The sequence below is a fragment of the Trachypithecus francoisi genome, unplaced genomic scaffold, assembly GCF_009764315.1.
Source record: "Trachypithecus francoisi isolate TF-2019V2 unplaced genomic scaffold, Tfra_2.0 Lachesis_group12, whole genome shotgun sequence".
In the NCBI taxonomy this organism is placed as follows: Eukaryota; Metazoa; Chordata; class Mammalia; order Primates; family Cercopithecidae; genus Trachypithecus; species Trachypithecus francoisi.
This window is the reverse complement of record NW_022681457.1, coordinates 112,701,211-112,729,196: the sequence shown is the minus strand read 5'-3', so window position 1 is coordinate 112,729,196 and position 27,986 is coordinate 112,701,211. Positions and strand designations below refer to the sequence as shown.

The window sequence follows — 27,986 nt, the reverse complement described above, 5'->3', positions numbered from 1 at the left end:
AGTCAACTTGGGCAAGAGGGGATGGTGGGGTGGTCCTGGTTAGAGCCTGCGCTGTGGAGCCAGCCCTGGGGTGCCCCTCTGAGGCCTGGGGGGCAGGCAGCCCTTCTAAGCTCACGTCCTCATTTCTAAAACAGGGAACCTAAGTCCCAGGGCTGCGGTGCAGATTAAATGGCAGGACGCCTGCTGAAGGCTGCACGGTGCCTAGCACGGTTGTCATGTATTCAGTGCGCACTTACAAGCCCCTGCTGGGAGTCAGGCATTGTTCTATGAGCTGCAAATCCAGCAGGGAAAAAACAAAAACAAAAACAAAACCAGCCTGCCCTCTTGTGGCTCCTAGGTCAATGGAGGGAGAAATTCACTAATGTCTTCACTATATTAGGTGGCCGCAAGTGCAGGGCAAAGAGAGTGAGGAGAGGCCAGGTTGCTGCAGCTGGAGGGACAGTGGGCTGGGAGGGCTCACTGTGATGTGAGAGGCAAGATTTGAAGGCAGAGGGGACAGCAGCACAAATGCCCTGCAGTGAGGGCATGTGTGCCATTTGGAGGAGCAGCCAGGGGGCTGGTGTGTGTAGAGGACAGTGGGCAAGGGGAAGAAGACTCCAGGAGGACTGTAACTGGGAGCCGGATTTTAAAGACTTTACGGCGCTGGGTGTGGTGGCTCACGCCTGTACTCCCAACACTTTGGGAGGCCGAGGCGGGCCGATCAGCTGAGGCCAGGAGTTCGAGATCAGCCGGGCCATCATGGCGAAACTCTGTCTCTACCAAAAAATACAAAAATCAGGCATGGTGGCATGCGCCTGTGGTTTCAGCTTCTTAGAGGCTGAGGCGGGAGGATCCCTTGAACCCAGGGAGGCAGGCGGAGGTTGCAGTGAGCCGGGATCACGCCATTGTACCAGTCTGGGCGACAAAGTGAGACTTGTCTCAAAAAAAAAAAAAAGTTTTGCAGCCTAAGGTATCTTGCAGCTGGAAAGCAAACAGTCTGTAAACAAATGGGCTTTGTTCCAATATAACTTTATTCACATAATGGACCACTAGCCCAGGAAGTAATTGCTAACCCCTCGCCTACAGCCTTGAAGGCTCGCAGGGGCATTGAGTGGGCTGGAGAGCCTCTGTGGCATTAGAGTTGAGGCAGGGCATGATCTGATTTCAGTGTTCACAGGATCACCCTGCTGCTGCGTGAAGAGGAGGCTGTCGGGCGTGAAGACGAGGGCAGAATAAGGGTGACCATTTGGGAGGTGGCAGGTGAGGGCTGCTCGGTCCAGTGCTCCATGGTCAGATCCTGGATGTGTGTGGGAGGCAGAGCCTGTCAGAGCAGCCGCTGGTGTGAGGGAGAAGGGGAGTCGAAGTGGCTCCAGGAACTTTGTTTGAGCCACCAGAAGGCCGGAGCTGCCATCCATGGAGAAGGGGGGCACCGAGATGGGAGAGAGCTGGTTGTGGGGATGGGAGTTCAGTTTTGGACATATTAATGCTGAGATGCCTGTTAGACATCTGGGTAGGCGTGGAGGAGGTCGCTGGACCTGCATGGTGAGATCTGTGTGCAGATTAGCCGAGAGGTCTGGGGGGCAGGATGGGGCAGCATTTGACCTGGACACTTACCATGGAAAGAGGGGTGATAAGTAGGGCAGGGAGAGGAGCCCTGAGAGACCAGAAAAGTGAGGCGCAAGCCCCAGGCAGCTGGGACCAGGCTAAGAGCAGCCAGGAGTACTGCTAAAGGGAGGGGGTAGGGATCAGAATGGGGTGGGGTTGAATGAGAGCCAGGGCAACCTGTCCTCTCCCCGCAGGGCCCATCTTATTAAACAGACCAGGCCACTCACTGTGGGGTGGACCAAAGACACCCCTGTCCCTGAGCCCATGGAGCTGATGTCTGATGCCAGCCACAAGAAGAATGTGTCCCCAAAGCCTGCAGTGCTCCTGAAGCCAGGCAAGAGGCTTAGAGGGCCTGGATGGGAGGTTACAGGAGCAGGGCCCATCTAGGTATCGGCCCAGAGACCCCCTCCCAGGCAGGCCAGCCTATAGGGAATGGCTAATTCCACAGATCAGCCACCATGGTCGGCTGCACATAGAACAGTTTTCCCAGCCTGGGGCCTAAGGAGCAGGAGTCTTGGGAGAGTGAGGTCAGGAAGAGAGGGGACCAGGAGTAGGCCTGGTTGGTGCCCCTGGCTAAGATGGGGCCCCCACAGGTCAGTCAGTACCAGGGGCGGTGGGCTGGGGACATCCCTGCTTAGGCTGCTGAGGCTTTAAGAAAGCCACAGAGGGCTGGGAGTGGTGGCTCATGCCTGTAATCCCAGAACTTTGGGAGGCCGAGGCGGGTGGATCACCTGAGGTCAAGGGTTCAAGACCAGCCTGGCCAACATGGTGAAACCCCATCTCTACAAAAATACAAAAGTTAGCCAGGCATGATGGCAGGTGCCTGTAATCCCAGCTACTTGGGAGGCTGAGGTGGGAGAATCACTTGAACCCAGGAGGCGGAGGTTGTACTGGGCGACAGAGCAAGAATCCCTCTCAAAAAAAAAAAAAGGAAAGAAAGCCACACAGCTGGGCCAGCCAAGAAGGGGAGCAGCCCAAGAACAAATGTGGATTCTTGAATTCACATCCCAGTTTCTTCGTGTTCCAGCTGTGTGACCATGAGGCAAGTTGCTTGATCTCTCTGAGCTTTAGTTCCCATCCACAAAGGCAGCAACTTTTATGGCCCACTCTACCTGCCAGGCCCTGTGCCCAGAGCCTCCCAGGACCTCATCCATCCCCACGAGGACTCTGTGCCTGTGGAGTGGGCTTAGGGGCTGGGGAGGGGCTCCAAGGCCCCCTCCGTGTTCCCAGAGCAGCTCACCTTTAGCCGTTGCTCTGTGGGGTCTTGCTTTCACCCCAGACCACTGTCCCCACCACCTCTTTGCTTAAGCCAGAAATCAAGGAGTCCCCCTTGATTCTTTTTCCCCCCTTTACCTGACTCCCCCAAGCCTGCTGGCTGCACCTCTGAAGCTTGTCTGAATCTTCTTTTACCCACCTGCTACCCCGATCCCAGCCACCATCATCTCTCTCCTGGGACCCCCTCAACAACCTCCTAAATATCTCTCTGCTTCCCTCTGTCCAGCTCCAAGAACCCCCTACTCCAAGAGCCCCAGGGACTGCCCATCGCTTCACCCAGGGAGACAGCTGGCAGCAGACCCCGGAAGTCTTAGCTCCCTCCCGCTGCTGGGGCCCCGTCCCCTCCCTGGCTCTGAGGCCTGGACAGCTCCACCTGTCCCACCTGAGTGCCGGCCACCCAAGTCCTACCCCAAGGCATGACTGTCTCTCCTTTCTTTAGAGCAACGAAGATTCCGGAGGAGCCTGGGGATCAGCCTGAGCAGTAGACATGACCAGTGGGTTCCCGGGTGCCAGGTGGAGAGGGGAGGGCGTGCTGCCACACCCTCCCCAGGGGCAGTGCTAGACCAGGAGCCCTGCCGAGTCCAGACCAACCTGGCCAGCCCTGGTCCCCGCCTGGGCCTAGCCCTGAAGGACACGACTGGCCGACTGGTAAATTCAAGCGTCTGGCAGCAGAGCAACCTGCAGCCTCCAGCCAGGAGGTGCCAAGGGAAGGCTCGAGAGTTTGCCATTCAGCAGAGCAACCTGAGCATCAGTGAGACCAGCAGCCCCCACCTCTGCCCAGAGCCTGGGGGCAGCTTTGGGCCCCACAAGCTGCCCTGGGGTCGTCTCCTATCCCAAGAGCCACTGGCTCGCCCATCTCCCTGTCTGAGGCGGTCCAGGCTGCCGGCCCCAGGCACCCCTAGCAGGGACTTCAGGCCCACTGAAGCCTTTGCCCCTCTTGATGGGCACACACGGCCAGGCCTCAGATTTTGGGGTGGCCTGGGGAGCTGGAGGTCCAGGCTGGTGGGGGAGCCTCTCACCCTGGAGGACCTGGCTGTCCCCAGTCAGAACCAGACTCGAGCCCCATCCCATGCTGCCGTCCAGCAGCTGCTGGCCTCTGTACATTGCCTGGCACAAGAGGCAGCCAGACTCAGGTGCCAGGCACCCCAGGAACCCCCCGGTGCTGTGCAGCAGGACCTCTGGACCAGCGGTGGCCAGCCACTCTCCACCCACCCCCAGCCCAGCCAGCCTGTCCTTGCTTCCTGGGGTGAGAGGCAGAGATGCCTTCGAGGCCAAAGGGAAACTGCAGCTTTCTTGAAGACCCCGGCTAGTCTCTCAGACTCTTGGGCACAAAGCAATCTAATGTCACCTGAGATCACTCTGGGGACACTGACTAGGGATTCCCTTAATCCTGAGCAGGGGCTCCCTCCCATCCACCCCCTAGGGTCAGGGGACAGCTGCTCCCCCGCAGATGGCAGGGCACAGAAGGGTGACCCCAGTCTCCCTCAAGGGGTGGGAAGCAGGGGGGCCGGCCCCTGTTCCTCAGCCTTCTCCAACACAGCCTGGGGAGTCCCACCCAAGCAGAAAGGAGAGGAGGGGGCCCCGAGGGAGCAGGTCCACCGGGAGGAGGAGAGGACAGCTTTCCATCTGCCAGACACAATATCAGCGAGCAATGCCTTGAAGGTAGAGGCTGGGGGAGGCTGGAGGTGGGGTGGGGGGCGGGGGGTGTTGCTCCAGGGCAGGGAGGCTTGGCAGGGGGTGCCTGGTCCTGCCTGCTGCTTGGCCTGAGAACTGTGTTATGTACTCTTGCTTTCCCAGAACAAGGCACAAAACGTTGTAGCCCCAGAGTCTGAGGCAACCTGGTGAGTCCATGGCTGGGTGGGGACAGGGGTTGGAGCAGGGGGGACACATGCTCAGGACTCTGCTTCCATTTGCCTGTGCGAACGGAGATGAGGGCCTGATGGAGATGAGGCAGGGTTTCAAGGAAGAGGAACTTATTTCCTGTCCCTGCTGGGGAACAAAGGGAGCCTCCGGGGCCCCAGGGACGAGAATGAAGGGATGCTTGTGGGTTTGGGGCACTCAGTGTCCTGAACTTCCGAGGCCACCCTGGGTTTTTGGCAAAGAGGGCAATCTCTGGCTGGATGCGGTGGCTCATGCCTGTAATCTTAACACTTTGGGAGACTGAGGCAGGCAGATTGCTTGAGCTCAGGAGTTCAAGACCAGCCTGAGCAACATGGCAAAACCCTGTCTCTACAAAGAAAAAAAAAAAACAAAAAACAAAAATCAGCCTGATGTGGTGGTGCACGTCTGTAGTCTCAGCTACGCGGGAGGCTGAGGTGGGAGGATCGCTTGAGCCCAGGAGGTCGAGGCTGCAGTGAGCCTTTATCATGCCACTGCACTCCAGCCTGGGTGACAGAGCAAGACTCTGTCTCAAAATAATATATATAAATAAAAAAGAAATAGCTGGGCACGGTGGCTCAAGCCTGTAATCCCAGCACTTTGGGAGGCCGAGACAGGCGGATCACAAGGTCAGGAGATCGAGACCATCCTGGCTAACACGGTGAAACCCCGTCTCTACCAAAAAATACAAAAAAATCTAGCCGGGTGAGGTGGCGGGCGCCTGTAGTCCCAGCTACTCCAGAGGCTGAGGCAGGAGAATGGCGGGAACCCGGGAATTGGAGCTTGCAGTGAGCTGAGATCCGGCCACTGCACTCCAGCCCTGGCAACAGAGCGAGACTCCGTCTCAAAAAAAAAAGAAATAAAGAGGGCATTCTCCGACCCCCAGGGCCTTGCTTGTGTGGGGTTTCCAAGTCCAGCCATCAGTAAGAGGGAAGTTCTTCCAGTCGGCAGTGTGTTACTCCTGTTGTGGTGTGGGTCACCACCCTACTGATTGCAGGAAATGCATCTCGGAGGGTATCCAGCCACTGAGCTCTCCCTGGAGATAGGAGGGCAGTCCACCCGCTGATCAGCCCTGGTCTGTCCCCAGCTGGCAGCTGTTGTCCAGATGTTTTCAATCCTGGAGGCACTTGGTGAAGAGGCAGCCGGATCCAGTGGTGGCGGCAGTGGCACTGGGCCACTGGCAGCTGTTGCGAAAGGACCTTCAGGCCCTGTGGCTTCGGGAGGCTCAGCTGGAGGCAGCATGGGGGTGGTACACAAAGGTTCTGCTGGCCTGGAGCTTCCAAGAGGTCAGGAGTCCCCAGGTTGGGCCAGGGGGCTGTGTGAAGCACTAGTGTGTCTGGGGAGGAGACTCAGTCTGTGGAGAGGGCACCCACTGGGCATAGGTTGCACCTCATGAATGATCAGCAGTAGATCGTGTAGTTGTGAGTCCACACACCTGAATCAGCTCTGCCTGAGTTCAAATCCTGCCCCCTCTACCACTTTCTAGCTGTGTGACCTTGGGCAAGTTACCTAACCTCTCTGTGCCCCAGTCTCTTTCTCTCTAAAATGGGATGATGATGATAATAGTACATACCTCTCTCAGGGTCATTGTGAGATTAAATTAATAAGAGACTCAGAACACTGCCTAGCATACAGCAAGCTAGTAGATAAGTGGTTGCTATTGCTATTTTTTATTAGTGGTTTGCCAGCCAGGGCTGGGAGGGAGCATCTGTGTCCTTCCCTCCTTGGGAAAGGGGTGCTCTGAGAGGGTCCAGTCCCAGCTTTCGTCTTCTAAGGAAAGTGTTGCCTCTTGGGATGCATCTCTCTGTATTTGTTCATTCATTCATTCCTTCATTCCCAAAGAAGGAAGGAATAGGCAGAGTAATGGTTAAGACCACAGGCTGTGGAATCTGATAGGCGTGTGTTACTCCTGTCCCCTCCCCTGCCTGGTGTTTCCTTGGGAGGCAGATTCAAGACCAACATCTCCTTTCCCCTTCTTTCTTGAGCCAGTGGAGAAACCTGGCTTTACAGCAGAAACAAGTACAGCCCCACATGCAGGCTGGGCCAGGGTCCCCGCCCTCCAGGAGAGCGCAGGGCCAAGTCCCTTCCTTGAGAAGAAGCACAGTGGCAGACCTCTCCCAGAGAAGCAGGCTGGAACACATCAGGTTGGTCAGCGTGGCCTGGGAAGCTGGTGGCCTTCCTTCTCCCACTTCCTGCCTTGCCCCCACTACTTCCTCATCCCCACTAAAGAATGGGAATGAAATAAGCAGATGCGGGCAAAGATTGATGCAAAAAAGATGTCCATCACGGCATCATTTATAATTGTAAAAACTTCAAAACAGCCAGGCATGGTGGCTCACGCCTGTAATCCCAACACTCTGGGAGGCCTCGGCCAGGAGTTAGACAGCAGCCTGGGCAACATAGCGAGACCCTGTCTCTAGCAAAAAAATGTAAACATTTAGTCAGGTGTGGGGCTGTGCTTGTAGTCCCAGCCACTCTAGAGACTGAGGCAGGAGGATCTCTTGAGCCCCGGAAATCAAGGCTGCAGTGAGCTATGCTCATGCCACTGCACTCCAGCCTGGGCAACAGTGCAAGATCCTGTCTCAAAAAAACAAGCTGAAAAGGAGCCTGAATGCTCAACAGTGAGTGAGGAAATGATGGTTTGACCATGTAATGAATGATTAGCAACCATCCAATATGATGTTTAGGAAGATTTTTTATTGGTTTTGTTTCCAATCATAGCAGTAATGCATGCTCAATTTGAACAATATTCCAAATAGTTGGAAGTGTATTAATTAACTTGAAAGCTTCATCCTCTCACAGCCCCCTCCCTGGAATTATTTTTATGAATATTTGCATAGCATTTTTAAAAACAAGGGAAAATGGTGTGGCAATGTTAAATTTTTCTTAAAGGAGCATAAAAATGTATCAAAAATATTTTTCCCAATCACATAGTTGCATAGAAACCACACAGTGCATAGAAAAAGGACCAGAAGGAAAAAATAAAAAAAACGAAAACATGCAATGTGAAAATCTCTAACACTGCTGAACCGTACACTTAAGGAGGCGGAGCTTGCAGTGAGCCAAGATCTCGCCACCATACTCCAGCCTTGGCGACACAGCGAGACTCTGTCTCAAAAAAAAAAAAAAAAAAAAAAAAATTGGTTACAGTGGTAAACTTTCTGACATGTATTTTACCACAATTAAGGAGTGAAAAATAAATATTTCATTGAAAAATAGTAAAATGGAAACTATGCTTATCTCTGGAGCAGTGAGATTAAAGTCGGTTATTTTTTTTCTTTTCTTTTCTTTTCTTTTTTTGCCCAGGCTGGAGTGCAGTGGAACAATCTTGCTTACTGCAACTTCCGTTTGGGTTCAAGCAATTCTTCTGCTTCAGCCTCCTACGTAGCTGGGATTACAGGCACACACCACCACGCCTGGCTGATTTTTTTTGTTTTTCTTTTTTTTTTTTTTTTTTGTATTTTTAGTAGAGATGGGGTTTCGCCATATTGGTCAGACTGGTCTCAAACTCCTGGCCTCAAGTGATCTGCCTGCCTCAGCCTCCCAAAGTGCTGGGATTATAGGCGTGAGCCACTGCGCCTGGCCTCTGGTTATTTTTTCTTTATTTCCCCAATTTTCTACTACAGTTGGGTATTTTTTTTTTTTTTTTTTTTTTTTTTTTTGAGATGGCGTCTCACTCTGTCGCCCGGGCTGGAGTGCAGTGGCCGGATCTCAGCTCACTGCAAGCTCCGTCTCCCGGGTTCATGCCATTCTCCTGCCTCAGCCTCCCGAGTAGCTGGGACTACAGGTGCCCACCACCTCACCCGGCTAGTTTTTTGTATTTTTTAGTAGAGACGGGGTTTCACCGTGTTAACCAGGATGGTCTCGATCTCCTGACCTCATGATCCGTTCATCTCGGCCTCCCAAAGTGCTGAGATTACAGGCTTCAGCCACCGTGCCCGGCCATTTTTTTTTTTTAAACAGAGCATTGGCCGGGCGCGGTGGCTCAAGCCTGTAATCCCAGCAATTTGGGAGACCGAGATGGGCGGATCACGAGGTCAGGAGATCGAGACCATTCTGGCTAACACGGTGAAACCCCGTCTCTACTAAAAAATATTAAAAACTAGCCGGGCGAGGTGGTGGGTGCCTGTAGTCCCAGCTACTCGGGAGGCTGAGGCAGGAGAATGGCGTGAACCCGGGAGGCAGAGCTTGCAGTGAGCCGAGATCGCGCCACTGCACTCCAGCCTGGGCGACAGAGCAAGACTCTGTCTCAAAAAAAAAAAAAACAAAAAACAAAAAAGCAGAGCATTGCTCTGTCACCCAGGCTGGAGTACAGTAGTGCGATCTCTGCTCACTACCACCTGTGCCACCCAGGCTCAATCAATTCTCATGCCTCAGCCTCCCGAGTAGCTGGGACTACGAGTGTGTGCCACTGCACTGGCTAATTTGTGTGTGTGCGTGTGTTTAAATATATATATATGTATAAATTTTTTTTTTTTGTAGTAGAGATGGGTTTCGCTATGTTAGCCAGGCTGGTCTCAAACTCCTGGCTTCAAGTGATCTGCCCACCTCAGCCTCCTAAAGTCCTGGGATTACAGGTGTGAGCCACCACGCCTGGCCATGTTCTTATTTTTAAATTGAACAAATGTATTTAAATAATTATTTAAATGATATTTATTTTAATACATGTTTGTTGTTTAAAAAAAAATCCAAATAGTATTAAAGAGAATAAATCAAGAGCAGAACCTCCCCCCAGCAATAGCTTTTAAATCTGACATAAAATGAACTGTCCAGAAGAGGATAGGGCAGACCACATCTACCTGGGGTGGGGTGGACAGGTTGGGACTGTGTGCCCTCCCTCCCGGGTCATCAGCTTCTCTCTGGGCAACTTCACTTTTAGTCCAGGAAGTCTGAGGGAGGAGGAGAGAGCTCAGTGGCTTCTATCACATCCTGGGCAGAGAACAGATAGCAGAGATGAGAGAGTCCAGATACTGGAGGCCCTGCAACTGGCGGGTGAGATGTGGGGGCCCTGCAACTGGCGGGTGAGATGTGGGGTGCTGGGAAAGCGGGGAGGTGGAGCCTGGACATGCAGGGCCTGAGCTCCGCACTGGGCAGGGGCAAGGGACCCTGGGTGAGTGAACGTTTATTGTGCATCTGCTTTGGCACATTCCCAGAGACAATCTCATTTGAGCCTCACAGTGACCCCCAAGAGGAATCGTGCCCATTTTACAGATGGGGAACTGAGGCACAGAGAAGTTAAGCGACTAGTTTGAGAACACACAGCATGAGAGGAGCACAGCCTGCATTTCTGGGCTGATACGTTGATGCAGGCCCACACCAGAGGCTGGAGTATTGGAGCTAGACTTAACTTACTCAGAGATGGCTCGGATCCTCCCGTCTGCTTACTCTCTCTTTTCTCTCCCTCCTCCCTGTCTCCTTAGTCTTCTTCCTGTGGTGCCAACAGAAGGAACGGGCCAGACAGGAGAGGGAGACTCTGCGGAAGGCCACCAGGGCCACACAGACGACAGGGAGCTTCCCCCACACCTGGCACTTTACTGCTGCAGGTGCAGCCTGGGTGGCCCCACTGAGCCCCCAGCACCAGAGAGCTTGGCTGTGCAGGTAGGACGCCCTTCCCTTTTTTTTTGAGATGGGGGTCTCACTCTGTCACCTAGGCTGGAGTACAGTGGCACCATCTTGCTCACTGCACCCTCCACCTCCCTGGCTCAAGCGATCCTCCCACCTCAGCCTCCCAAGTAGCTGGGACCATAGGCACGCGCCACCATGCCCAGCTAATTTTTTGTATTTTTAGTAGAGATGGGGGTTCCACCATGTTGCCCAGGCTGGTCTCAAACTCCTGACCTCAAGTGATCTGCCCACCTTGGCCTCCCAAAGTGCTGGGATTACAGGTGTGAGCCAGCGTGCCTGGCCCCCACTTCCCTTTAAGTCAGCTCTTAACTCCTAGTATTGAGAGGCAAGGATGCAAATAGGAAGTGAAAGCAGCCATCGACTGAGCATGCCTAGAACATGCTAGCCGGCCCCACTGGCTGGGATTTGGTTATAAGCAAAGCTTAGTCCCAGCTTCCCACCTCTTCCCGTCATCACAGTGGAACCCGTGGCTGGTGGGGGAACAGACAGGAAACTGGCAGTCCCAAGGGTGTATGTGAGTACCACCTGGCTTAAGTGTTGTGAAGAGAAGGCACACAGATCTATGAGTTTCTTTTTTTGCTTCCTGGTGGTTAACTTTTTAATGTGGGACATTATTGTAATTATTATTATTTGAGACAGAGTCTCGCTCTGTCACCCAGGCTGGAGTGCAGTGGCGGATCTCAGCTCACTGCAAGCTCCGCCTCCCGGGTTTATGCCATTCTCCTGCCTCAGCCTCCCGAGTAGCTGGGACTACAGGCGCCCGCCACCTCACCCGGCTAGTTTTTTGTATTTTTTAGTAGAGACAGGGTTTCACTGTGTTAGCCAAGATGGTCTCGATCTCCTGACCTGGTGATCCACCCGTCTCAGCCTCCCAAAGTGCTGGGATTACAGGCTTGAGCCACAGCGTTCGGCCCTGTGGGGCATTTTTATCTTACTCAAAAGTAGAGCAGATAGGATAAGAAAGCCCAGCGCACCAATCACCCAGCTTCAACAAAATCAGCCTGTCTTGAAGCTTGTTTCATGTGTGCTCCAAATACATCCCCCGCTCCAAATTATTTTGAGGCAAATCCCATGCATTATACCATTTCATCCATAAATACTTTTGCACGCCTCTCTAAAAGATAAGGACTCTTTAGAAACATAACCACTGGCTGGGCGCAGTGGCTCATGCCTGTAATCCCAGCACTTCGGGAGGCCGAGGCAAGTGGATCACTTGAGGTCAGGAGTTCGAAACCAGCCTGACTAACATGGTGAAACCCTCGTCTCTACTAAAAATACAAACATTTGTTGAGCGTAATGGTGAACACCTGTAATCCCAGCTACTCGGGAAGCTGAGGCACGAGAATTGCTTGAACCCGGGAGGCAGAGGTTGCAGTGGGCCGAGATCGTGCCACTGCACTCCAGCCTAGGCGACAGAGTGAGACTCCATCTCAGAAATAAATAAATAAATACATAACCACAATACCACTCTCACACCTAAAAAGTAATGAAACAACTATTCCTTAATACTCACGAATATCTGGCCAGTATTCACATTTCTAATTGTTTTGCAAGTATATATTGTGTTAGAGTTTGCAATAAGGTCCATGTATGGCAGTTGGTTGCTAAGTCATTCAAGTCTTTTAATTTTTAATTAAAAAAAAAAATTTTAGAGACAGGGTCTTACTCTGTCACCCAGGCTGGAGTACAGTGGTGCAATCATGGCTCACTGTAGCCTCAAATTCCTAGGCTCAAGGGATCCTCTCATTTCTGCTTTCAAGTAGCTGGGACTATAGGTGTGTACCACCACACCTGGCTAATTTTTAAATTTTTTGTAGAGATTTAATTTTTTGCCATGTTGCCCAGGCTGGCCTCGAACTCCTGGACTCAAGCGATTCACCCACCTTGGCCTCCCAAAGTGCTGAGATTACAGGTGTGAGCCTGTAATGTCTTACATGTAATCTCTTACATGCCTGGCGAATTTTTAAAATTTTTGGTAGAGACAGAGTCCCACTGGTGAGCCATGATCGCACCACTGCACTCCAGCCTGGGCTCAAGCAATCCTCCCACCTCAGCTTTCCTGAGGGATTACAGGTGTGAGCCACCACGCCTGGCCTGTTAAAATCTTTATATATAGGCTCCCCTTCTTTTTTTTTTTTATTGCATGTTATTTGTTGAAGAAACCAACTTGCTTGCCTGCTAGTTTCTCACTCTCTGCATTTTGCTGACTACATCCCCCAATGTAGTTTTCCATGAGAACTTTTAGCACAGGAAGCTGACCTAGACCAAGGTTTGGTGTTGATGTGAAGGATGAAGAGTTGCCTGGTGGAGGGAGATCAGAGAAGGGTAGAGTGTTCAGAGGCCTCTGGCCAGGAGGGTAAGATCCCAAGGTGTAGCAGAGCCGAATTGGAGCCTTGTTAGTACAGGGTAGGTAGGGGGGCTGAGGGTAGTTGAAGATGAGATTGGAAAAATCTGTGGGGGCCTTGTTGGCCATGGGGAGGGGTTGAAATTTGATGGTAGAGCAAGGAGGCTACCACTGGAGGATTAGCAGGTGACTATGATGATTTGACTTGAGATTGGAAAAACACCCCTGGGTTACGGAATAGGAAATGACTGGAGGAGGCTGAGGTGGGTGCAGGGAGGCCAGGTCAGAGGCTGCTGAGGCCACCATGCTGCCAGAGGTGATAGTGTCATGGCCTGAGCAGGTGATGTGCGAGGCACCTTCAAAGCAGCCCCATTTTACAGATGAGAAAACAGAGGCTTGGCCGGGCACGGTGGCTCAAGCCTGTAATCGTAGCACTTTGGGAGGCCAAGGCACCTGGATCACTTGAGGTCAGGAGTTCGAGACCAGCCTGGCCAACACAGAGAAACCCCATCTCTACTAAAAATAAAAAATACAAAAAAACAAACAAACAAAAAATTAGCCAGGCATGGTGGTGCATGCTTGTAATCCCAGCTACTCTGGAGGCTGATGCAGGAGAATCGCTTGAACCCAGGAGACAGAGGTTGCAGTGACCAAAGATCACACCATTGCACTTCAGCCTGGGCAAAAGAGCGAAACTCTGTCTACAAACAACAACAACAACAAAATATGGAGGCGCAGAGTGATGAAGTGGCTTGTCCAAGGCCTGGGTAGTCTGTCTGGCAACAGCAGGCAGCTGGAACCGCAGTCATCAGACCTTGCAATTGACATGGGTATTTTCCCTCTGTTCTCCCAGGTGCTTTGGGGCCTGGCAGCAGTTCGTGCAAAGAGGGTCCCGGTACCGAGACCACCTGGCTGACCGCCGGACGGGGACCCTGAGGAAATGTCTGGAACAGTGGGTGCAGATGAAACAGCTCCGGGACTCAGATGGGGCAAAGGTGACCCAGCTGTCCCTCTGCCGGCAGAAAGCAGGTGAGCTAGTGTTGGCTTCTGCCCCAGCAAACCATGTCACTTAATCCCCTTCTTCAGTGGGCCCTAGTTGAATATGTGAATTCTTGTGGGAGGTGGTAGAACTGGGGCTTTCTAGGAGGGCAGTCTGTAGTCCTGGGAGGGGGTAGGAGGGGTCCCAAAGTGGGCAGGCCCTGGCTGAGCCACATCCCTGTGTCCCATCGAGAGCTGCTGTGGGTGAGACACTTGGTTTTGCTCCTCCCACTGCAGGCTCCCTCCGTGCTGGTTATCCCAGATCCTGCCCGGAAGGGATGTGGGCCCTGCTCTTGGGAAGCTCCTGGTGTGATGGGGGACACACAGCCCTAACCCCTATCCCAAAACTTAACTGGGGGCCCGGTGTAGTGGCTCGTGCCTATAATCCCAGCACTTTGGGAAGCCGAGGATAGTGGATCACCCGAGGTCACGAGTTCGAGACCAGCCTGGCCAACCTGGTGAAACCCTGTGTCTACTAAAAATACAAAACTTAGCCAGGTGTGGTAGCACACCTGTAATTCCAACTACTCGGGAGGCTGAGGCACAAGGATCACTTGAACCCAGAAGGCGGAGGTTACAGTGAGCTGAGATCACCCCATTGCACTCCAGCCTGGACAACAAGAGCAAAAAAAAAAAAAAAAAAAGTGCTTAACTGGGGAAGATGGGATCTTTGAGGCGACCTGGAGGGGAGGGCTTGGAAGTGGTGGGAGGGGACAAGAGACGAGAGTTCCCAAGAGGGGCCTGAGGCAGCAGCTATCAATGGCTGTGGCAGAGTGAGGTCAGTGGGGGGGCAGCTGACTGGCCTCTTGACGGATTTTCAGGACGTGAGGCTCTCCACACTGCAGGCCCCGCAGCCTGTGGCCTGGGTACAGTGGGCCAGGCCCAAGGGCTGCAGGAGCAAGGCCGGGGCTCTCTACAGGATGCTTGCAGGACACTGGCCCTCTGCCGGGCGCTGCTGCTGTGGAAGACGCGGCTTTTCCAGTGCCAGTGGGCCAAGTAGGTGTCCCCAAGCTTGTGACCTGGGGTTGGGCCTGGGGACTGTGGTGTGGGCACATGAGCAGTGCTCAGCGCCAGGAGGAATGTGGAAGGAATGTCCCATAGGGCAGTAACTGCATCCCACTCCTCCCCGTGGCCCTGCACAGGCCCTGGCACACTGTGGTGCCCAGCTGATGTCAGGCCCTGGGAGGTGGCCTAGGGACACTGGAACAATGGTTGAGCAGAGGTCCACTGGGGGCCAGGGGGCTGCCAGAGACACAGACGTAGAGCTCTACAGGGGTGGCCGGAACCCTAGTGAATGCCCGTCTCCCTGCCAAGTGCAAGTCCCCTGGTGGCAGGGACCACGTCTGTCTGGCTGTCGTTGCTGGCTCCCAGCTCCCTGCACGTGCCTGGCATGTTGCAGGCACGGAATAAATACTGTAAAGGAACAAGGGCAGGAGCCAGGGATCAAGCTCTTATCTCCTCCCCCATCGGCCTCATTACACAACTAGAGAAAGTGAGGCTCAGAGGGCTGGAGCAGGTTGCTGTAAATCCCAGTGGGAGTCAGGAGCAAGAAGGTCCTGTGGTGAGACCTTGTTGCTGCCCCCACATAAGATGGTCACTGCTGGGATTCAGAGCCCAGACAAAGGCTGTGGGTGAGGGGAGGGTGGCGATCAGGAGCAGCCAGCTTCCCTGAGGGGATGTCAGGAGGAATGGAGGCCAGCAGTTGCAGGGTTAAGAATTCTGTCCTTGGCTGGGCGCGGTGGCTCACGCCTGTAATCCCAGCACTTTAAGAGGCCAAGGCCAGTGGATCACCTGAGGTCAGGAGTTCGAGACCAGCCTGGCCAACATGGCGAAACCCCGTCTCTACTAAAAATACAAAAGTTAGCCAGGCGTGGTGGCAAGCACCTGTAATCCCAGCTACTTGGGAGGCTGAGACAGAAGAATGACTTGAACCCAGGAGGCAGAGATTGCAGTGAGCCAAGATCATGCCACTGCACTCTAGTCAGGTGACACAGTGAGACTCCGTCTCAAAAAAAAAAAAAAAGAATTCTGTCCTTGAAAACCACATACTCACATGGTCCACTTGGACCCTCAGCCTCTTTCAGTGTATCCCTGCAAGTCCAGGAGAATTCAATTCACCGTGACCTTTCAGAATGTGAGGGCACTACTCATTACTCACATGCCTGCCCCACAGCCCCCAGGCCCTCCCTCTCCAGCCCATCCTCTGGCCTTTGGACCTCAGGGCACAGTTGATATCTCCTGGCAGCTCTCCCGGGGCACCCTCCAGGGCCTAGATGAATCCCAAGTCTGCTGCTATCTGGAGTTTGGTGAAATGACTTTCCCCCAGGCTCAGCTTTCTTATTTTTATAAGTGAGTGGAGGCAGAAGTACTGGTGTGGTTGTGGGCATGGGCCCTGGCGTCTGGGGTCCCTGGGCCTGGAGCTCAGCTCCATCTCTGATCAGCTGCGTGGGCTCCCAGCCCGCCCCCGGAGCATGATGAGGCCAGCCAGTAATGCAGGTGGAGCATTAGCTCGATTAGGCAGACATGGTGGCACACACCTGTAATCCCAGCTACTCAGGAGGCTGAGGCGGGAGGATCGCTTGAGCCCAGGAGGCAGAGGTTGCAGTAAGCTAAGATTGTGCCACTGTACTCCAGCCTGGGCCACAGAGTCAGACCCTGTCTAAAAAAAAAAAAAAAGCATTAGCCCAGTCAGCCCAGTCTCAGCTGCTCACTGAGGTCACTCAGAGAACTCTAGAAAAGTCTGGAAGCCGAGGCTGTACCCTGACCATTAAGTCAGAATCTAGCAGAATCTAGGGATGGGACCCTGGTGGGCATCGGTATCTCTTGAAGCCCCCAGTAATCCCAGCATGCAGCCGCTGTGGGGGGCGGCAGTGTGGAATGCTAGCCCAGTGTCTCGCACCCTTCCAGCCCATCTCTTTCACAGTGGCCAGGGTGGGGTAGCCCTTGCTTGGCCACCCTGCCCAGCCTGGGGGTGAGGCTGGGCTGGGCACTCACCTGCCCCTTCTCTAGCTCCTTCCTCCAGGGCCTGCAGCAGCGGATGCTGCAGCGCAGCCTGAGATGGTGGCGCGTGAGGGCATTGGGCCCAGATGCCACATCAAGCTGCACCAAGACCCCCTCGGCTCTGGAGCCAATGGGCAGCAGCACATCCCAAGGCTCCCTGGAGAAGGTGAGAGGTAGGTGGGTGGGGAGAGGCTGGGCAGGTAGAGGTGGGTGGTTGGAGATTGTGGGAAGGGGACAGGGTGGGGGACCCAGGACTCCACACCTCCTTCCCCAGGTTCCCAGGGCCCCCGCCCTCCCGGAGACTCTCCAGGGGAGCCTTCTGTGGGCAGCTGAGCAGCGGCAGCAGGGGCAGTGCCTTCTGCTCTGGCAGGCAGGGGCCCAGCAGTTCCAGGGCACGGCCAGGTGGTACCAGCATACCCTCCAGAGGCGGTAGGGACCCCTCCGCCTGCCACTCTATGGACTTACTGTTTCCCAGCCCCTTCTCCCATCCACCCTTGGCCTTCACAGAAGCAGCCCCTTGGGGTCTGCACCTCAGGGGGCTTCAGTTCCTCCTGTCTTTCCGCCCTGTCCTACTGAGAGGGTGTCAGCGAGCGGTGAGGCACTCTACAGAGTCACTGTTCCTCTTGGAGACTTCACAGCCGAGGTTTATTCATTTATAGCACAATGCGTAAGAGTTGGTCTCCCTGGGTTCTAATCCCAGCTTTGCCCCTCAGTGGCTGTGTGATCTTGGGCAAGTTGCATAACTTCTCTGTGCCTCTATTTGCCTATCTGTAAAATGGGGTTAATAGTACTCGCTCCAGTGGGGCAGTGGCGAGGCAGGGCACAAACATTCCCCAGTGCCGTGTGTGGCACATTGTGAGTGCTCAGTCCATAGCAATGTTTATGGCTAGTGGTTGAGCACAGGACTTGGCAGTGGGGGTCTAGAGTCCCACCCTATCCCCCCAACTAGTCATCATGACCCTCGGAGAGGTGCTTGGCCCCTCCAGTCCCCAGCAACCCACCCTCCCATAATGGAAACAGAAGAGTCCCCCAGAGCCCACCACTGCTGGAGAGAGGAAGAGAGAGGAGGGCGGGGCACGGCTGGCCTGGGATTTGGGGGACAGTGGTCATCCTCAGGGTGGACCCTCCCTTTCCCAGCATCTTCCTCAGCTGGAGCCGCTGGGCAACAGCCCAAGGGGCCTGGAGAGAGCTGGCTTCCCACTGGGCCTGGGATCGGAGCTGCAGGGCTGTGCTGGGCCTGTGGCGTCGGCGGCTGGTGCAGTCGTGGCTGGTGGAGAGGTGGGCCCAGGAGCGGGGCTGGCGACTGACACGAGATGCCCTATGCCACTGGCACTCCTCTTGGCAGGGTGAGTGGAGACTGGGTTGGGGGCACTGCAAGTGAGGGCAGGGCCAGGGTCTGTCTGAGACCCAGACTGCAGCCCTGGCCAACAACTTGACTGTAACCTCATGGGAGGCTTTGAGGCAGAGGCTAAGCTACATCTGCACTCCTGACCCATAGAAACTGTGAGATAACAAACATCTGTGGTTTAAAACTAATAAGTACTTGGGTAATTTGTTACACAGCCATAGATAACAAATGCAGTTGATCAGAGAGGTCCGCTGAGCTGTGACACTGACTTAGCTGGGTTCAAAGAAAACAGGCCAACCAACTCTTACACATTGTGCTATGTATGAGTAAATGAATGGACCTCAGCTATGAAATTTCCTAGAGGAACAGTGACTCTGCAGAGTGCCTCACCATCTCCCATACCCTCCCATCCCCTAGCGAAGTCTGGTGATGAGATCCCCACAGGGTACACCCAGGAGTCGGGTGGCTGAGCAGGACCTGGGGGCTTGGACTCTGTAGTCTTGAGTTTGAATCCCTGCTCTTCCATACCCTGGCTGTGTGAACCTTAAACAACCTACTTAACCTCTCTGAGTCTCAGTTTACACATCTGTAAAATGGGGATAATGTAGTCCCTACCTCATCACCTTAATCTTCATCCTTATCCTCACCTGGCCTCTAGGAGTCACTGGTCTGAGCCCTGAGCTGGGGGAGAAGTGGGCAGAGTTATGGTGCCCTTAGAGGCCGGTAGAGTTAGTCAGGGAGGGTCCCAGGAGGAGGTAAGGAAGGCTCAGCAGGCAGAGCAATGGAGAGAGAAGTTGAGGTGTGGGAAGGGGTCAGCAAAATAGGGCAGTGGGAAGGACTGGATTTGCAGAGCTGGCTGAGGGTGCAGTGTGTTAGAAGCCCTGAGGAATGTGGCCAGTGAAGGGAGGAGGGATAGTCCCAAGGCAGGCTTGCTGTCTGGGTCTTCGCCTCTGGGCAAAAAGAGCTGTTGCATGGCCCAACCAGTCTTTCTTTCTTTCTTTTTTTTTTTGAGACGGTCTCGCTCTGTTGCCCAGGCATACAGTGGTACGATCTGGGCTCACTGCAACCTCCGCCCCCTGGGTTCAAGCAATTCTCCTGCCTTAGCTCCCCTAGTAGGTGGGATTACAGGTGCCTGCCACCATGCCTGGCTAATTTTTGTATTTTTAGTAGAGACAGGGTTTCACCATGTTGCCGGGCTGGTCTCGAATTCCTGCCCTCAAGTGATCAACCCACCTCCACCTTCCAAAGTGCTGGGATTACAAGCGTGAGCCACCACACCCGGCCCCAAGCAATCTTTTTATAACCTGATATCAGAAGTGACATCCCATTGCTTCTGCCAAATTCTGTCTCTTAGAAGCAAATTAATAAACCCAGTCCGTATTCAAGGCGGGGCATTGCCCAGGATGGGAACACAGGATACTATCTTGGAGGCTGCCCACTACACCAACACATCGCGTTAATGCTGGCAGGCAGGGCTGTGGTTGTTCTGGAAAGTCATGTCCTGTCCGCTGGGGACAGCTGCTTACGCAGCCCAGTCATTCCCCAGCGGGAACACTGAGCCAGTGTTTCCAGAACTTCCAGTTTTTACAGAAAAATTGAAAATTAGATTTTTGGGCCGGGCACGGTGGCTCATGCCTGTAATCCCAGCACTTTGGGAGGCCGAAGCTGGCGGATCACGAGGTCAGGAGATCAAGACCATCCTGGCTAACACGGTGAAACCCAGTCTCTACTAAAAATACAAAAAACTAGCCAGGCGTGGTGGCGGGCGCTTGTAGTCCCAGCTACTCGGGAGGCTGAGGCAGGAGAATGGCGTGAACCCGGGAGGCGGAGGTTGCAGTGAGCCGAGATTGGGCCACTGCACTCCAGCCTGGGCGTCAGAGTGAGACTCTGTCTCAAAAAAAAGAAAAAAACAAAATTAGATTTTTACCGGAATTCTCCAGATTCGAAAACCTTGTGGCAAAATTAACAAACAAAAACAAACCCAACAACTCTATGAGCTGGGCTGGCCTGGTCACCAGCCGGACACCCGTAATAGAGGCTTTTTAACACAGACAGTCAGGGCGGCCTCGTCTGTTCCCACCTGGTAGGGGGCGAAGGTCTGGCTAAGCAGAGACCCATGGGGAGAGGCTGGGGTGAGCACCCAGTGGCTCTTCAGCATCTCTCTGGCCCCAGGACAGCACTTCCTGCATGAAAAACGCCAGACATGGGTGCAGGTCCACCTCCAGGGCCTGCAGAGGGCTGTGTTGTGGAGCTGGCAGCAGGCAGCAGCTCGTCAGAGACGCACAGTGACCCAGCCAGAGCAACTGCTACTGCAGAGGTGGGTGGGCCTGGGGGTGGGAAGGTGTTGGTCCTCCCCACCCAAGAAATAGCAAGAAGAGCACCCAGGGGGTGGGAAGCTCAGAGGGTGGCCCAGATCGGAGGCCTATGGCCTGGGAAAAAAGGGGCATGCAGGGAAACCCTAGCCCAGAGACAGAGGGCCATGACCACTGACACCTTATTATCTATTTTGGGAGTGGTGGCAAACCCCAACCCTAACCTGTGGCCCCAACAAGCCCTGGGAGTCCAGCTCCTGACCAGGTCAGTTCTTTGGTTTTAGAGGATATGATTAAAATGGGAGAAATCAGCTGAGAAAAGTGGCTCACGCCTATTATACAGCACTTCGGGAGGCCGAGGCAGGTGGATCACTTGAGGTCAGGAGTTCAAGACCAGCCTGGCCAACATGGTGAAACCCCATCTCTACTAAAAATATGAAAAATAACCAGGTGTGGTGGCAGGTGCCTGTAGTCCCAGCTACTCAGGACACTCAGGCAGGAGAATCACTTGAATCCAGGAGGTGGAGGTTGCGGTGAGCCGAGATTGTGCCACTGCACTCCAGCCTGGGTGACTAAGCAAGACTCCATCTCAAAAAAAAAAAAAAAAAGAAGGAGAAATCCACTCCTCGGAAATCTACCATAATGCCCATTGTGAGGAGTTACAGCAAGGAGATGTCTGCTGTACACCATCGCTAAGAGAAGAGAGTGCAATCTTCATTTAAGTAAAGATGTTCTGGTGGAACATGTATACAGTTTATGAATGCACATTGTAAAACCAAGCAGAGGGACGCAGAATGGCTCCTCCCTCCTCCCACAGTTCAGTACAAATGCGAATGTTCAGTGTCCCCATAGGGGCAGTGAACTGTTGGCTACAGAATGGCTGACGTCTGTGCTTTTGCATCTGAGGGTGTAGATGGGTTTTTTTTTTTTTTTTGAGACGGAGTCTCGCTCTGTCGCCCAGGCTGGAGTGCAGTGGCCAGATCTCAGCTCACTGCAAGCTCTGTCTCCCAGGTTTACGCCATTCTCCTGCCTCAGCCTCCCAAGTAGCTGGGACTACAGGTGCCCGCCACCTCGCCTGGCTAGTTTTTTGTATTTTTTAGTAGAGACAGGGTTTCACCATGTTAGCCAGGATGGTCTCGATCTCCTGACCTCGTAATCTGCCCATCTCGGCCTCCCAAAGTGCTGGGATTACAGGCTTGAGCCACCGTGCCCGGCTGGGGTTGTTTTTTTTGAGATGGAGTCTCGCTCTTGTTGCCCAGGCTGGAGTGCAGTGACGCCATCTTGGCTCACCGTAGCCTCTGCCTCCCAGGTTCAAGCAATTCTCCTGCCTCAGCCTCCTGAGTAGCTGGGATTACAGGCATGTGGCACCACGCCCGGCTAATTTTGTATTTTTAGTAGAGACAGGGTTTCTCCATGTTCATCAAGCTGGTCTCAAACTCCCAGCTTCAGGTGATCTGCCCCTCCTCTGCCTCCCAAAGTGCTAGGATTACTGGCGTGAGCCACTGCACCCAGTTGTAAATTTTTTTTTCTTGGCTTCTCAGTGAGTGGGAGATGGTGTTCCTCTCCCTCACCAACCACCTGGGCATGTGATGGGAGGCAGGACATGGCTGGTGTGGGACTTGAACCCATACTGCTGGTTCCCATGCCTTTGCAGGGCAGGCCCTGCCCTCTGAGGCTGAGATTCCAAGATGGAAAGCCAGTGCTTTCACCCGTTCCTAGTCGTTTACTGTTTTGTGGGAGCTTTGCAGGTGTAACATTGAATAAATGTGACTTTTGACTCTGAGAACGAGACAAGCCCCCCCATGCATCTGTTTTTGTTTTGTTTTGTTTTTTTGAGATGGAGTTTCATTCTTGTCGCCCAGGCTGGAGTGCAGTGACGCGATCTCGGCTTACTGCAACCTCTGCCTCCCGGGTTCAAGCAATTCTTCTGCCTCAGCTTCTCAAGTAGCTGGGATTACAGGTGCCCGTCGCCATACATGGCTAATTTTTGTATTTTTAGTAGAGATGGGGTTTCACCATGTTGGTCAGGCCGGTCTCAAACTGACCTCAGGTGATCCACTTACCTTGGCCTCCCAAAGTGCTGGGATTACAAGCATGAGCCACCATACCTGGCCCCATGCGTCTGTTTTGCAGCTACTTCCAGGCCTGGTGTGAGGTTGTAAGAGACACAGGGGTGCTCCGGGCCCAGAGTCAAGCCTTTCAGGATGACCTGAGGAGAAGGGCACTGGGGGCCGGGTTTGCCACATGGCGGGAAGCCCAGGCAGTGGTAGCTGGGGCACAGGAACAGCGTGTGGCCCAGGCCTCCCTTGCCCACTGGAGAAGCTGCGGGCAGCAAGGCCAGGAAGATGGGCAGCCGAAGAAGGCCCGGGCCCCGCAGGCCTTCCCAGCATGGCCAGTGGCCCCGGACATGCACCGTGAGGCCCAGCAGCAGGAAGGAGAGAGTGCTGGGGCCCAGGCAGCCCGGTGCTGGACTCGGTGCTGGGCACTGTGGGTGCGTGAGTCCTGTCGGGGCCAGGTCAGCCGAGCCCATGCTTCCCGGAAGCCACGAGCCTGTTGAGTGCCGTGGTCTAAGCGCAGCCCCACTTTGTGCTTCCAGCTCAGGCCTCAAGCCTGTTTTTGGCAGGAGTAGAGCGTAATTCATGGCTGGGTGGCAGGGCGAAGGCTCAAGAGGGTGATTGGGGGTGACAGGCAGAGGCCGCCCTGGCCATCTAGTCCTGGACCACATCCTGGCACCACCTCTTGCTGTGTGTCCCCTCCTTGGGAAGTCTCTAATGGTCCTGCCTGGCAGTCACCAGCACAGCCAGCCACTCAGCAAGCACCATAAACACCAGGGAAGGGGAGGCAAAGTGGCACTGGCAGGACTGTCCCCTCTCTGCCCCTAAACAGGATGTTTGTCCCTGTCTGCAATTTTCTCCTTCCAGGCCGCTCTCCATCCTGTTTACCTAGACTCTCCCTCCAGAAGAGGGTGTGGGAGGTGGCTGGGGCTTGGCCTGGAGGGGCCCCTCCCGCAGGGCACTGGGAGGGCTCCCTGCAGAGAGTCCTGGCCCTGATGGCCCTGGCTGCAGACTCCTCCCTCTCCCGCAGGGTCCTAGAGGCCTCAACGCAGTCGGGGGCTTGCGGCAGTGTCCAGCGAGCCATCGTCACCCAGCTCCGGCAGGCTGAGCTCAAACGCTTCCTGCAGATGGCGCGGCTCAGGCTGCGGCTGGGACTGCGGGCCAAGGCCCCAGGGGCCGGCAAGGTCCGCCCCAAGCCCCAGGCTGACCTCACGCTCTGGCCCCGGATGGCCAGCAGGGGGAGCCTGCTGCTGGACGCCCCAGCCCCTTGGAAGCAGGTGAGGGGAGCCTAGGCAGGGCGGGAGGTCCAAAAACGACCCTCGGACCACCGGTCTTAGAATCAGCTTGATTCAGCCCATGGTGGCAGCGTGGCTGGATGCCTCCCCAGGGGCCCAGCAGCCTTGTACACACCACCTCTCCCCAGTTCTCAGTCAGCCTCCGACAAGCAACTCTGAATCCATCACCAAAGATGAACCCAGCACCTCTCGAGTGCCAGCCCACTGCAGGTCTGGACACAAAGACCAGCGTGTTGGGTCACAGCCTGTTAGGGAGACACTGAAATGCATGCTTTCTCACGGTGCAGTTGAAGATCAGGATAGGTACATGGAACAGTAGCATTTTTTTTGTTTTTTTTATTTTTATTTTTATTTTTGAGACAGAATCTGGCTCAATTGCCCAGGCTGAAGCAGAGGTGTGATCTCAACTCACTGCAACCTCCACCTCCCAGGTTCAAGCGATCCTCCCACCTCAGCCTCCTGAGTAGCTGGGACTACAGGTGCGTGCCACCACACCTGGCTAATTTTTGTATTTTTAGTAGAGACGGGGTTTCACCATATTGCTTGGGCAATATGGTGAAACTCCTGAATTCAAGTGATCCTCCCACCTCGACTTCCCAAAGTGCTGGGATTACAGGTGTGAGCCACTGCACCAGGTCAAGGTTTTTTTTTTTTTTCTTTTCCTTATTGGAAAAGTGAAATATGCTCATTACAGAAAATATAAAGTAGAAAAATACCAAAATTTCTTTCATAATTCTCTCTACCCAATGGCATTGGTCAGTCCCTCTCCAGACCAGAAGCAGTTAGTTCTGACACCAACAAATGGTGATAAGAGGTTGATGGCCTAGCAAGAGGGAAGCAGCCACCACAAAACCAAACAGAAAATGACACTGCACAGCAGTCTGGGGACATGTCCTTGAAGGATACAGCCCCAAAGATACTGGCAGGTGAGGTAGTGTCCCTAAGATCAACAGGCATCATCATGAATCTTATTTCAGAATGCCACAAAGAATACATTTGAGAGAAGATTCTAAGAGAAAAAGCTAAGGTGACTTTTTTCGGTCGTTGTTTTGTGTTTTCAGACAGTGTCTCACTCTGTTGCCCAGGCCGGAATGCAGTGGTGCCATCACAGCTCACTGCAGCCTCAACCTCCAGGGCTCAAACGATCCTTCCACCTCAGCCGCGTGAGTAGCTGAGACTACAGGCGTGTGCCACCACACCCGGCTAATTTTATTTTTTTTGTAGAAATGGGGTCTCACTATGTTGCCAGGGCTTGTCTCGAACTCCTGGGCTCCAGCGATCTGCCTGCCTTGGCCTCCCCAACCGTTGGACAGGCCCGTTACTCCATGAGCCACCATGCCTCCCGGTTTTTGTTTTTTAAGTGGAATTGAAAGGAACTAGCCTTGGCTAGTTGCAGAATTCACACATATGGGGCTGTGGCAGCAGCAGGTTCTAGGGGCTCAGGGTCTCTTCTTTCTAAATAAGCTACAGGGCCGTTGCTTCTCAGAGTACTTTTACATTTCTATTCAAGACAAGGATCCCATATACTGATGGAGAAACTGAGGCCTCTAGAAACTAAACGCTGGGAATGGCACCTAGGGTGCTTAATTCCAGGGCCCCCTCTTTTCTGCCACAGGCACACATGCCCCAGCAGCCCCTTTGGAGAGCCCCCTGTCTGTAGAGTACTAGCCGGGGGCTCGGACTCCGGAGTCAGACCACTTCCGAGGTATGAGGCCTCAGACAAGTAACTCAGCTTTGAAAAGTTTTAAGTGGGGAGAGAAATACCCACCTCCCAGGGCTGTGCTCCCAGGCACTGAGGGGTAACCACTAGGGGCCCACCCCACTGTTGGAATGTCTTCGGCCACATGGGGGAATGGGTGGAAGAAGCAGGGATGTGTCCTGCCAGCCAAGAAATCCCAGTGGGGCCCCAGGAGGTCCAAGCCCATGGGGTTCAGGTGCTCCTTTCTGGTTGTTCCTTCAGACCCGCAGCTGCTGGACACAGGCCACAGGGCTGGTGCCGCCTGCGCCATCACTGCAGTGCAGCCTGGGTGGACAGAGAAAGCCAAGGGGAACGGCCTGGGCTCAGAGTAAGACCTTGCCCCGGAGGACAAACAGTGTCTGAAGTGCAGGGGTGAAGTAGTCTCCAGTCCTCAGGGGCCTGGAAATCAGCTCCTTGGGACACCGTGTTATGTGTACTGACCATTCTCCCCATCTATTCCCTTTTAGGAATGTTTCAGGTGTTCTGAGAAAACACTTTGCGTTCCCGTCCCGCCCCTGTGATTTCTCTTTGGGGAGCAGCCCAGAGCGGCTGGAGGCCTGGGGAGATGGGGGGCAGGGCACAAGGCTGAGCTCAGCACCCTCCTCCACGCTCCTCACTGTACTCAACTCCTAGGCGGGCACTAAGCGCAGCTGCCTTCTTGGACCCACATTAAGCTCTTCTGACTCAACTCCCCTTTCCAGGGTGCGGAGAACAATCCCTCTGCCCTGCCTTCCAGCTCTGGCCGCAGTGGCCTGGACAGAGTAGCTGGGTCCCAGGCCTGCCCCTGTGGATGAGGGACCAGGGACCAAGAGGACACTCCAGCCCTGAGTCCAGAGCCCTCAGAGCCCAAAGCGAGGCCCATAAAAGGAGGCTGGGGTGAGAGGAGTTGGGTGTGCAGTTTGGGGGGATCTGAGGAATGGGGGCAGGGGCCGAGGGGCTTGCCTGAGCCATGGCTAGAGCTGGGCCCTCTCTGGCCAGTGCTCTTTCCTGTAGGATCCTGGAAAAGCAGGCCCAGGCCCATGGCTCTGCCCTCCTTCTGGCCCTGAAGGGTCACGATGCTCTTGGCCATCAGGAGGAAGTACCTGCAGCGCCCGTGCCTTAAGGCACTGCTTCATGGGCTGCGGGGTTCCCAGCAGGCCAGGTGCCTGGCAGCAGCATGGCAGCACTGGGTGGATGCCCAAGGGGCAGAGCAGCTGGCACGGACCCTGGTGAGTGGGCGCAGCCCCTCTCCATACTGACCATCTCCCATTTCACCTCATACTCAATCCTAACCCCTCTCAAAAGTATGGCCCTTGGACCTACTGACTCCAAAACCTTGGGGGACAGGCCCAGGAATCTGCATTGTTAATCCTCAGATGACACCCCCTTGCCATAGCCCTTTCACTCTGGTGCCGCAGAGGTGTGGGGGGAGAAAGGCACAAGGGCTGGCGACTGCGGGGGCGCATGAGCGCAAGAGGCCTCCTCTGCCAACTGTCCCCAAAGCTCAGGGAGTGGCACCTGAGATCCGCCTGGCGGACGTGGTGGCAGCGGATCCTGCGACTGCGAGTGGCTCAGCAGTTACAGCAGCAGGAAGATGGCTGGGTCCTTTCCCAGGTACTACCCTCTTCCCTGCACTCCACCCAGCCAGCCTTCCAGAAGCCTGTGCCACAGCTGCGCACCGCGGATCTGTTTCCCTGCTTGCCAGCCCCAGGGCCCCTTTGTTTTCAGGGGAGGGGTCAGTTCCATTACAGAACACACAGGCTGGATGCTGGAGCCCTTGATTTGATTTGTGGCCCCAGCTCAGGCCAGGCCCACCCAGTCCCTCAGTTTGGGAAGGCGTGGCATGAGGTATGGCTGCCACTCACACTAGCCCATGGAGGGCCTAGGTCCTGAGCACCCCCTCCCTCATTTGCTCTGCTCTGAGTACAGCTTCCCAGATCACCATCACATCTATTCTGAGCTTGTGCATTTGGTCTGGGCAAGACTGGCTGGCTGCTGGGGCAGAGGGAGGGGCGCTGGGGACAAAAGGAGCTGGGCACAGGGGTTGCTCTAGCAGGCGCAGCACAGACCCTGGAGAGAGCCCACAACAATAGCATTTCCTGCCCTCCCTGGTTCCAGGCCTTTAAGAAGTGGCACCAACGCCTGGCAGCCAGGAGCCCAAGGAGAGGAGCTGCCAGTAGCCCAAGACCCTGGAGCAAGCCAGGCCCTAAGGGCCCTGAGAGTGGACAGGAAGCCGCCGGAACCCCGCGGGGTTGGGGGCTTGGGGCAGAGCACGGGGCCCGGCTGCAGCTGTGACGTGTTCCCGGAGAATAAAAAACAGAACTGAACTTAGCCTTCCCAGGCAAGGAACCATGCCCCACACATCCGGGGAGTGATGACAGAGGGGACGGCTTGAAGAGCTCTGAAGGACAATAAAACCCACTCCTCAGTCCTAGCTGCTTCTCTCAGTCTCTCCTAGCAGCCGCCCTTCTGCCCCAGCCAGTGAGGCCAGGAAGGGAGTAAAGAGGACGTCCCAC

General features: G+C 54.6%; 1 protein-coding gene across 1 annotated transcript; it reads left to right on the top strand.

The window, feature by feature from the left end:
• Positions 1 to 1,712: 1,712 nt before the first annotated feature.
• CUNH1orf167 (chromosome unknown C1orf167 homolog) lies at positions 1,713 to 27,904 on the top strand. Its single transcript, XM_033228349.1, is given in 20 exon segments — positions 1,713 to 1,918; positions 3,299 to 4,521; positions 4,657 to 4,700; positions 5,825 to 6,023; positions 6,727 to 6,881; positions 9,617 to 9,729; positions 10,158 to 10,335; positions 13,560 to 13,735; positions 14,566 to 14,740; positions 16,754 to 16,910; positions 17,019 to 17,173; positions 17,882 to 18,090; positions 20,265 to 20,409; positions 22,538 to 22,969; positions 23,489 to 23,642; positions 25,714 to 25,819; positions 26,193 to 26,367; positions 26,470 to 26,699; positions 26,974 to 27,067; positions 27,588 to 27,904. Coding segments are annotated over 20 exon segments (4,368 nt in total). The 5' UTR covers positions 1,713 to 1,848; the 3' UTR covers positions 27,766 to 27,904.
• Positions 27,905 to 27,986: the final 82 nt, after the last annotated feature.